Below are 11,699 nucleotides of genomic sequence, written 5' to 3'. Positions count from 1 at the left end.
TGTCATTTTGATATGAATTTGGCTAAAACAGTTTGTGTTTGTTAGTTACAATTATGTTGACAGGAGAGCTGAGCAGGTGGTGACATGAAAGAGAATATACTGAATAATGACATCACAACAGTATAATCCTAATGTTGATTTAAAATGATATATTACTCTAAATATGGCTAAAAAAGGGGGAAAAAAACCCTCAACCCCCTTGCTGGACCTCCCCTATTTTGGAACCCTGGTTACGGCCCTGCATCCGACCAGTGACGACAACATCCGAAGTTGGTCCCCAGGCGCTGTACGAGAAAAGCGACCACTGCTCCTGGCCTGCCCCCCGGAGGAAAGGACAAGCCAGGATGGGTTAAATGCAGAGGACAAATTTCACCGGCCACCGTCAGCATGTGTGTGTTTGTGGCCGTCCGTGCATGTGTTGATGTGTAATCGTGTGACAATAAAGACGGGCTTGTCCGTCTGAAATCGTGTCATGTTTTTATGCAAATAACCACTATAGATGACAATAACAAAGGAAAAGAATAACATTTAGAATCTAGGATTGTTTAAGGCGGTTGACATTATTTTTCGGGATGGTTCCGGGGCAGCGATGTCATTCTGCTGCTGCTGTTGTTTTGGTAAAAGTAATGCAAAAGTAGTGTAATAAGTAACGAGTTACTCTACACAGAAAGTAATATTGGAAAGTAACTTATTACTTTCAAATTAAAGTAACTAGTAATATGTAGTATATTACATTTTGAAAGTAACTTGCCCAACACTGGTTATAAGGCACCCGGGATTGGGGCTGGAGCATCCGGATACATTCATAATACGAGCTACATGATAGACGGAGAGCAAGGTGTGTATTCAGCAGTCAGTCTCCCCTGTTTGAGTGGTGTTTTCTAAAAGTATACAAACAGAAAGCCCATTACATCAACAGCAAATTTAGTATTGGCTCCTTGATCAATAATTCACATAACACAAATAATTCATTTTAATCTCAATTTGTAATGATAAAATGATCAAATGATCAAATGATCTTGCAACAAAGAGTTTTGTGTCCTAGCAGGTAGTTAATTGTAGGATAATTGAAATCACCTGGTGTAAAATAGTCCCTGATTAGATTATTAGATTCAAAATCACGGAATTAAACAATGCTCAACACAGTATGTTTCAAATACAGTTAAGTTTCAAATAGTCGACAATTTGACGATTCAGGAGCCTGAGTCGACTGTCAATCTCACAGTCGATAGTCGCAAAATTTGGTTATGAAACAAGGATTATTCCATTCTGGCTATATGGGGTGCTGAATGTCTGATTTTACATAGAATTGCTTGGTTTCCATCATAGTCTTTTTTTGTATAGTATAGTACTATTTTGGTATGGATCAGCCTATTAATACCATAAAACCAAGTCTCAATTAAACAAACAAATCAAACAAGCTATAGTCTTATAAAAGTCTTATAAATAATAGTCTTATTCAAAAAAGAAGAAAAGAAAAGTAGTCGAAAATAGTCGAATATTTGTATTGAACAGCCAAATCCGATTGGACTGACAGAATTCTGAGTCGGGGACAGCCCTACATTTCAAGCAATGATTATAGAGTATAACGCTTTGACAAAAGTCTAACAGTTTACATCAACATTACAATTACAGAGTAACATGTCAAATAGCCTAGAAAATAAAAACAAATAGGCTACACTAATGTTATATTAATAACAAATAGAAATAATACATCACAATAGAGGATAGGGCTTTGATACAATTTATATTACATTGTAGCTATACTGAATGTTGTGCATTGTCTTGTGCATTGTGCATTGTCTTGTGTTTTGATGAGCTTTAATAAAAATTAAATAAAAAATAAAAAATTACAGGCCCCCAGGACAGAAATATTGATAAAAAGGTGGCATTCTAAATGGGAACGTTCTGCTGGGGCTGCTGCTAGACTATCTCCGTTTCGTGCTGTACCAGCGCAGGAGAGCTCCTTACTCTCACTCTGGAGTTCACCTTGTATAGAAGAGCTTGAGAGACTAACCTTCCATTTGCAGCATGTAGGTTGCCAGCTTGCTAGCTAGCATTGTTGTTGTTTCACACCGGTGGAGGCATTTGATTAGCTCTGACTGAAATGGTCGGAGCCAATGGGAGAGCTTAGCCTGCTTCCAGTGAGTCAGGGTGCTTTCTCACTGGAAACGATGAGAAAGCACCCTCAGAATAGCATCAACTGTGACATCACAAGAGAGAGTTCCATTTCAGGAACAGTGCCCCCTGCAGTTCACAAAAAATAGTCTAGATGCAGCTATGTGTCCCCCCCCCCCCCCCCCCCAAAAAAAACCCCCATTGCTATATACGCCTTCCACATATTAATGCAACAATGTGGTCTCCAACCTGCCCTGTGCTTTGCACCACAGTTGTGAAAGGGGCTATTTATTGTCACTAGAAATCTCGCGCACTACACGCGCTCGATTCCTATAGGCTCGGCTGCTGCGTGGCCTCGCTAGCTCCTCTGCTGCGCGGCCTCGCCCGCCCTGCAGCTCGCCTGCTGCACGGGCTCGCATACGTAGCTCCGCCGCTGTGCGGCCTCATCCGCAGCCCGGCTGCTGCGTGGCCTCGCCTGCTCTATTGCATGTGCAGCGCACAATTGCTTAACTTCGCATCACTGATGACATCACAATTGCTTGAGTGACCATCACTGATCACATCATGGAGTGCTTGAGTGACGTCACTCAGCGCACAATTGCTCAACTTTGGCTTCGCCCGCAGCTCGGCTGCTGCCCTCACAATGCCTATGACATCATCAGTGACGTCACTCGCAACATGATTCTGGTCAATAATGATGTCACTGATGATGTCACAATGCCTATGACATCATCAGTGATGTCACTCGCTGATGCCATCATCCAATGTGGGACAAAAAAGGTGACCTGTCCCCGGCTGGAGCTGTCCCCGAAAATGTCCCAGATTTTCTACTGGCGTCTGCGGCCAATATGACTCTAGCTCTATTAGGCTCATTCTTAAATCTAGAGTGAAGATACTTATAGGCTATGAAACTAAGACCTACAGCATCCATTGGAAACAACAATGCCATGATACCTTGTTGGGAAGGAAGGAAGGCTAAATAATGAATTTTGAAAAACCGGCATTGTCAATTTCAAAGATATCTGAATGAGAATGGATTCTATGAGTAGCCTACCCATGAGTCTCTCCTTTACAGACGTGCCCACTGGCAAACCGCAGGAAGGTTGCAGGAGGCTTACGGGCAGGTTAAAAGCATATCAAAGCATCTCATGTCTATGTCGCCGGCTGATCCAGACATCCAACAAGTGTTTACATGTTTTGCTGCTTCCTGCTCTTCCAGGAAGACATTGAAAAAGCACTTAGGACTCCACCGAAAATACATTTTTAGATCTGAGGCTATTAATAAAAAACGGACGGCCAGGCCTCATGCTGCTGGAGAACACATTGACATTTTGTAAAGGGCCACAGTGAATTAAGTGTGTGTGTGTGTGTGTGTGTGTGTGTGTGTGTGTGTGTGTGTGTGTGTGTGTGTGTGTGTGTGTGTGTGTGTGTGTGCGGGGGTGGGGGGGGGGGGGGGGGGGGGAGGGGGGGGGTCATCAGGGGCCTCTTCGGTACAACAGCCATGGGCAAAACAAATGAAACCGGAATCATCCCCCATTTTTATTTCATAGGTAATAACATTGGATATTTTAATGATATATTGGTTGCTGGACTGGAAATGTCCCCGATTTTCATTTGAGAAATCTGGTCACCTTAATCTAGGCAATGTAAACTTAGGTTGCAAAATAAAGTGTTCCTACCTTACGCTGGTCATTCTAAATTCAATGTAAATGTTTATCAACGTGTCAACATAGATCCTGGAGATTACTGTTTATGAAAAGTTGGCCGCTCCCACCAAACCACTGGGTGGCCTTACACGTGTCTTCTTGTTGTCCTACGTCACTTCCTGCGCCGCAGACGTAGCTCCTCTGACCAGCCAGCAAGTTTACGACAACTTCAGCCCGTTAGAAAATCCCTCCGTACTCCGCACACACAATACGGGTAATCTGTTGTTCCGCGAATGCCCATGCTTGGCTATAATTGAGATGCTGTTAGTCTGCCCAGTCAGTACAGTTTTGTTTGAGAAGATAAGCATAGCTAACGTTAGCAGCTGTCATCATTAGCAGAGGAGCCTGCAGTGCTAGGAGTGCATGCATGCCAACTTTGCTAACGACTAGCTAAGTAACGTTAATAATTATACTACTAGTTAACTGTCCAAATGTCCTCAGTTGGCTCACAAGCTTGATTCAGTTAATTTACGTTAAATGTAACATTATTGGTAAGCTCTGTCTGAGCTTGATTGCTAACTGAAGACGCGTTGCTAGCATTAGCTACTAAAGCTGCAGTGAGGCAGTTTTAAACAACACATCAATGTAATGTTAACCAACATACAGTATATCAGAGATAATGGCCCTTGTTTGTGTGCTGTGATGATTGACTATTATGTTCTAGCTAACCCTGATTGGTTGTTTTTTGTTTTTGTCAGATCTACAAGCAAATTGATAGTGAAATAATATAATGCCCACTGCAGCTTTAAACAGCAGCGAAGATAATCAACATGTCCAATCAGCTGACTGTGGAGCAGCAACGAAAGATTGAAGAAAACAGACAGAGGGCTTTAGAGAGAAGAGCCCAGAGACTCGGTCAGACTGTCGGCACCAATCAGAAAACCTCACCAGGCTACAACTCCACTTCAGTTAACTCCCAACAGAAAGTTGCTCAGGATCCTGCTACCCTCCCTCATCAAAGAGGAGCGCCTACTAGACCGGGCTGGTTTGCTCAACCCTTTCAAAAGCAAAACACAAAGCCTCAGCAGTTATCTGGCTCTGGGAAGCAGATTGGTCACAGTATTCCCCATAACTCTGCCCCTTCCAGACAGGTGAGTTCTGAGCTTGAACGTGTTTCAATTTCCCTCTTATAAAACATGAACAGTTTCTCGATGCTCTCTTTGTCTTTCCTCATAGATACAAGTTATAGACCCGCTTCCTCTGTCAAGGGGTCACCGGGGGAGCGGCCCTGCTGTGTCTGCTGGAGGGAGCTTGGCTGTGAAACCACCTGAGCCTAGTGTTGCCTCCACTAGCTCATCATTCTACAAACAAAGCAGTAAACATGCAAGTCCTGTGGCACAGGCTTCCACAAAACCACCATCTTTGAACAGTGTACCCCCAAAAAAGCCTGCCATCTCCGTGCGAGGGAAATGTGTGCAACACACAGAGGACCGCTTCAGAGTAGAAGCGGGCTACCACGCAGAGCTCGTTGCTGTTTTCAAAACCATTCCCTCCAAGAACTATGGTAAGCACCTGCTGTACAGCTCTACCTATTGAGTTTGGTCATTAAAATGAATTATTCAAACAGAATCCCTCTTGTAAAAAAAAACAAAAAATTGTAAAAAAAAAAAAAAAAAAAAATGCCGCAGACCAGTGGTTCAAGTTGAACTCTACAGTACATGCACTTATGCAACTCTTGTCCCTTTACCTTAGACCCTGCAACAAAGACATGGAACTTCAGTCTTGAGGACTATCGACAGCTAAGTATGTAGCTACAATATAAGATATTAACATCTCCTGTTGAGGACTGTCATGAAATTGTTGTCTATTCAAGATAGGTTTAAGCATGCATTCACTTTGCACAGAGGTAGACACATTTTGAAGCTATGAGATAATGAGGGAGTAGGGCAGGGTGATCACAATGATCGATATCGAAATATATCAAGATATGGCTCACATATGCAAAATCACGTTAAATAATCAATAATTTTGTCTGTTTTTTTTATATAAAAGTTGCTTGTTATCAACAGTTTAGACAGCAAAAGTGTGTTATCATGACATCTCAAAACCACCATATCATGACCATATATGATTCCACAGGAAGACGATGAATCATAATATTGAATAATCGCTCGACCCTATGAGGAAGTGTTTGTCATCCTGATGCTGTTGGCCCGTGTCTCTCGACCCCGCTGTGTTTCAGGGGAGGAGGTGGCAGCCATCTCCTCTGTGTCGTTGCAGCCTCTGGAGGGCATGGAGGTAATAGATGTGACTGCAGCCAGCGGTCGAGCTCATGACTCTGCAGGACTGGCCGCGATGCTGAAGCTGTGCAAGGGCTGGCAGAAACCTGCAGCCACTCTGCAGGGCCAGTGCATCCTGGTGTCTCGATCCAAGTTCGAGGTTGACGTCGGTTACCATGTGGATGTTATAGCTGCGTTCAAGCAAATGCCAACAAAGAATTACGGTAGGAGTTACTTAATTGAAAGCAATACAAATATGATCAATGCTCTTTTTCTTTCTTCCCATCTGTTACGCATCTTGTTGTACTTGCAGTTTATAACTTTGGCAATTGCCGCTGTTCTGATACTTACCTTTTTTCTTTTTTGGGGGTGGGGCATAGACACGAAAACAAGGAAGTGGAGTTTCTCGCTGGAGGATTATAAAAGACTTAGTGAGTAATGTTCTTTCTGTTGTGCAAATATATTATCTGTGTTGGTGTTCAAACGATTAATCAATTAGTCAATCGTCAGAAAATTAATAGATACTAAAAGTTAATCGTTTTAGTCTTAATATCAAGTAAAATACCAAACATTTGCTGGTTACAGATTTATAAACACTAAGATGTGCTGCCTATCTTGGTTTCATATCACTATAAAATGTATACTTTTATTTATTTATTTATTTATTTATTGCGGCTGGTCAGACTATTAAGCACTTTTAAGACATCATTCGTTATTATTTTTGACATTTTATAGACTACATGATTAATTGATATTAATCAAAAAACATAATGAACCGATGAGTTGATAATGAATATAATCGTTAGTTGCATGTTCCTGTTTGTGTCTGTTTACATTGACCATATTGTCTAACCACACTGTGTTCCACACCCAGTGGACGCCCTCAGCGGGATAGCAGCAGTAGAGGTGGAGCCTCTGCCCAGGGCAATAATCCAGGTTTTCTGTGCCAGGTTGGACGGGCCTGAGGCCAGGTCTTTAGACGTCCCTGAAGCAGACCTCTCCACCATCGACCCCTCGCTCACCCGCAGCCTTATGCCCTTCCAGAGGGTGGGAGTCAAGTAGGTGCCTTTGGACAGCCATTAGTGCCTGTGCTCTCTGTCTGTCTGCTCTCTGTCTGTGTGCTCTCTGTCTGTGTGCTGCAGCCAGCAACTCTGTCAATACTTGGCAGCAGCTGTTCTCTGGAATTTGCTCATTATCTTGAGCATAATAGAGAGCCGCAGGGATGACGTATTTTTGTAGTCAGAACGCGGAAGTCCCGGTTCTTCCTGGTTCTTCACTGTTTCTGTCTTTACAATGGGATTTTTGAATGGGTTTTTTGCCACGATGCTTCAAATAAGGTCTCTGGGCAACGCTGGCTTAATCAAACGCGAACCAGAGTTCAGTCGGATAATCTTCACACATGAGGACCACTTTCATGAGTTTTGGAGCGTAAATGCGAGCCCTAGAAGTAAAAAGCTCGAGCTAAGCTAATCCAGAACTACACACTGTCGCATAGGCTTCCACGTCACGTCACCACTCAACCTGGAGTGTTGTTGATGTGTGCGCTGCTGTGCACTGATTACCCCGGGCTGAACCAGGTGAGGGAAAGAGAATTTCCGTGTTCGTCCTTTGAAGTGATGACGTTATTGACGTATAATATCCCCGTCGACTCAACAGTGTAGTCTCATTTAGCCGTTTGCTAGCTAGCCGCCCTTTTAACGGCACGTAAAAGCTTCAAAACTCATAAAAGTGGTCCTCGTGTGTGAAGATGATATTACTAAACCCTGGTTCGCGTTTGATTAAGCTTGCTTTGCCCAGAGACCTTATTAGAAAAAACCCATTCAAAAATCCCATAGGCGAAAACAGTGAAGAACCAGGAGTGTTAGCATCGATGATTTCCGGACTCGTTCCTGCGGCTCTCTATGAGAGCCATGTAGCAGTTGCTCCTCCTCATATGTAGGCGGCGATCTTACGCTAATCAGACCTTTTGTGTGCCTACAGTACAGTTGGCATTCCTCTGTGACTTGAAGTTGATGCATTAAAAAGGTGGGGTTCAGTGTGACCTCCCACTGTGCTGCTGCTATAGTTTGCTGTATCAGTATCTGTGACTGTCTCCGTAGTTTTGCGGTGTCTAAAGAAGGCCGCCTCCTCCTGGCTGATGACATGGGTCTGGGGAAGACGGTGCAGGCCATCTGCATCGCAGCCTACTACAGAAACGAGTGGCCCCTGCTGGTGGTGGCTCCCTCCTCTGTACGCTTCACCTGGGCCGAGGTAAAAACACTCCGCAGACTACAGACGGTTTTAACTTGACAACAATAACAACCATCACAACCCACCTGAATATCCGGTTTACTTCCTGTATAGATAGCTGAGCGCAGGCTGATATTCGGCTCATATTAAATGTTAACGTTATTTATGCCAACCACCATAAAACACAGAAGAAGAAGCTGAGAAAAAGGAAGTGCTGTGGGGTTGCAGCTGGTGAAAACCGTCTATACGCCTGTTTCACATGCAGCCAAAGCAGCCATTTTGTGTCAAAAATGCAGGAAGTAACATGATATAAAGGTTAAAGGGCATGCTGCTGATATAAGTTGTATATCCAATTTATATCAGCAGCATGCCCTTTAACTTTCATATCTTGTTCCTGCATTTTTGACACAAAATGGCTGCTTTGCGTGTCATGTGCGTATTCATTAGACTCGATCACTTTCTTTCCATTTAGGAGAAAGTGTACTAAAGTCATTATTGGTCTGCATGAAGTCAGCCGACGCCTTCTTAACGATATCTTTACAATCTGGATCTCTAGTTTCGTTTGACAAAAACTCTTCCCTTACACATTATAATTCTGCTTTCTGCTTAAACCTCTTCTTCTGTGATGAATGCTAATCCTGTCCCCTAAGGGCTGCTGGCACTCTGCTCGCTCATTTATCTTCAAGAGAGAAGATGGCAGGATTGAATTTAATGCGTCTATTTCTTTGTCCCACGGGTGCAGTTGATAATCTGAACGATGCATCATTGTTTTGGCCTGAAAATGCTGCTGACGCTTTAGTTATTTATTGGGCTACTTTGTTGATCACTAAGATTGGCCTGACCCGACATGAAAGCTCGAAAGTCCTGAATTGATTGTAATGCGTCATGGAAATGTTGTGTGCCTCAATGTTGTGTGCCTCAATGTTGTGTGCCTCAATGTTGTGTGCCTCAATGTTAAGTCCATTTTTCTCCTCGTACATTTAGTTTCCATGCTGGCTCATTTGAGAGTTCATCTCAGATTTCTCATTTCTCGGATTGTATCCCTCGTCTTCCATTTACTCTCCACTGAACTAGCAGGCTACACTAGTCGTACATTTTCAAACAACCCTTCCTTGGCCTTCTGTCCATTGATGAGACAAGACAGTCTGTCCTCGAGATGGATATCCCGCATCAAATACAATTCCCCAGTCAGGAGTTAAAACCGCTGAGGAGAGTTTAGTCGGAGGACGTTGTCCCATTAAAGCACATTAACTTCTCTCTGGCTCAGCTCTTATGAACTGTTAGGAGTCTTCTCTGTATTTATCCAGATCTGCTCCAAAGCATGGGAGCTGTAGCTTAGTGACTTAAAGCCAGGTTGACAGGCGGATGGGAGAGTAGGTCGTGGAGTAAATTGTCAGAAACGTTTGGGCCACTGTTGATATGATCCCACACCACATTGTGGAAATGCTGTAGCGTTAGGTTGGCAAAATTATTAGCGATTACTAATGTTTGGATCAACTACAACTCAGATTTATTTTTTATTTAATGCATTTCTATCAAATTCTCACACATTCCACTGACTGATTGTCATACTTCCAGTATTTGGGACACCTTTGGAAAAGTAAGACCTGCAAGCCAATACTGGCCATTTTCTTTGATGAAATGTGGTGTTTTGACTCCATGTTTCTGCGTTGTAATTATGATCTCTGTCTGCAGGCCTTCAGGCGCTGGCTTCCCTCAGTCGCTCCTGACACCATCAATGTGGTGGTGAAGGGCAAAGACAGCCTGTGCTCCGGTTTGGTCAACATCATCAGCTACGACCTCCTGAGTCGGATGGACAAGCAGCACTTCAATGTTCTCATCATGGTTGGTTGAACTAACTGGTATTTTAGACATGGCTGCTTTCCAAATTGGATTTGTGTTTTAGGTTTTAGTGCCCAGATCCTTTGAATTATTTGTTACATGGTGTATTTAAGTAAATGAATGTAGTAATTGGTATTAGAAATGATTGTCCTTAAATGCAATAATGTTATCGAATAATCGAATGGTTTTGAATGTTTCTGCCACTGTGTGCAGGATGAGTGCCACTTTCTGAAGAACATGAAGACCGCACGTTGTAAAGCAGCTCTTCCTCTGCTGAAGGTACTTTTTTCTTTCCCTTTTCTCCACAATCTAACTTGACTTTGATTGATTAAAAGTTGTATTACCTGCGCCCAGGAGGGTTCAAACAGTCCATAAAAGAGCATCGTAAATCAATGGTTGCACTTCCCTGGATTTAATTGAAATCAGGGACAAGGAGACATTTCCTGAAATATCTAATGACCATTTTCCTACCTAGCAGGCCAATTAAAAAAAAAAAAAAAAAAATTGTGTGCACGTACCACAGTCGCTGAATTAATTTGTTTTATTTGTTTACGTGACATGTGTCATGGTGGAATAGATCAACACAGTACGTGACATGTGTCATGGTGGAATAGATCAACACAGTACGTGACATGTGTCATGGTGGAATAGATCAACACAGTACGTGACATGTGTCATGGTGGAATAGATCAACACAGCATTAGGCTCATGGATGGGATGAAGTCCTTGCTCCGTCACCTCGGCTCGCTCAACAGCGTTCTGATCAGGGTTGTTTTCTGTCCTCAGGCGGCGAAGAGAGTGATCCTCCTGTCTGGGACCCCCGCCATGTCCAGACCCTCTGAGCTCTACACACAGATCCTGGCTGTCAAACCAACCCTCTTCCCACAGTACCATGAGTTTGGGAGACGCTACTGCGACGCCAAACAGGTCTTTTTTTTTTAATCATGTTTTTTCAAAGTGTTTCTCCCATTTTCTCCCCAGTTGTACTCGGCCAATTCTCCCTGCTGTCCTGACCGTTGCTCCACGCCCTCTCTACCGATCTGGGGAGAGTTGTGGCACACGCTCCCTCCGACACGTGTGCAGTCGCCAGTCGCTTCTTCTCACCTGACAGCGAGGGGTTCCACCGGCGGGATCAGACGAGCTGACCAAGCTGGAAGTAGTTGAAGTCTTCAGAGAGTGATACTTAACACTCATTGAGTGCCAGCCACTTTTGGAGAACGGACGCTTCCCGTGCCAGAGTTTCAGAGCGTTTTCAGTGATTTCTCGAGGCCCACAGAATATTGTGTGATATTACAATATCACACCGAACACGCACAAAGAACGATGAGACTCTATTGTATCAGCAGCAAAAAAAAGTTTATTGATATCATTTTCCGTTCTTTAGTTATCAGCCGGAGAAGATAGGTCAAAAACAGCAAAAACAGGCGTTTCCATCTAGAAGCTGAGATATTGAGCCTTTTGTGAAATTAAGCATTTCAAGCAAATCACTGACTCTGAAACTAATATTTTCTGACCTGAAACATCTGAACAGTAATTTCCTTCAATATAACAGCACCCCCACCCCCCTCAACTCCAAACTCCTCCT

General features: G+C 43.4%; 1 protein-coding gene across 1 annotated transcript in view; it reads left to right on the top strand.

The window, feature by feature from the left end:
- Positions 1 to 3,951: 3,951 nt before the first annotated feature.
- The window catches only part of smarcal1 (SWI/SNF related, matrix associated, actin dependent regulator of chromatin, subfamily a-like 1), a gene marked incomplete at its 3' end in the record, with an annotated part of 35,253 nt that continues 27,505 nt past the window's right edge, over positions 3,952 to 11,699 (top strand). The window contains exons 1-11 of the mRNA XM_083642235.1: positions 3,952 to 4,038; positions 4,523 to 4,915; positions 5,001 to 5,328; positions 5,517 to 5,567; positions 6,007 to 6,267; positions 6,424 to 6,474; positions 6,918 to 7,101; positions 8,143 to 8,293; positions 9,968 to 10,117; positions 10,328 to 10,393; positions 10,901 to 11,041. Coding sequence (XP_083498361.1) covers positions 4,595 to 4,915; positions 5,001 to 5,328; positions 5,517 to 5,567; positions 6,007 to 6,267; positions 6,424 to 6,474; positions 6,918 to 7,101; positions 8,143 to 8,293; positions 9,968 to 10,117; positions 10,328 to 10,393; positions 10,901 to 11,041 — 1,704 coding nt within the window. The 5' untranslated portion in view covers positions 3,952 to 4,038; positions 4,523 to 4,594. The remainder of the gene's footprint in view (positions 4,039 to 4,522; positions 4,916 to 5,000; positions 5,329 to 5,516; positions 5,568 to 6,006; positions 6,268 to 6,423; positions 6,475 to 6,917; positions 7,102 to 8,142; positions 8,294 to 9,967; positions 10,118 to 10,327; positions 10,394 to 10,900; positions 11,042 to 11,699) is intronic.

The sequence above is a fragment of the Poromitra crassiceps genome, assembly GCF_964638095.1.
Source record: "Poromitra crassiceps genome assembly, chromosome: 8".
Taxonomy (NCBI): domain Eukaryota; kingdom Metazoa; phylum Chordata; class Actinopteri; order Beryciformes; family Melamphaidae; genus Poromitra; species Poromitra crassiceps.
The sequence above is the reverse complement of the archived record's forward strand: the minus strand, read 5'-3'. Positions and strand labels throughout refer to the sequence as shown.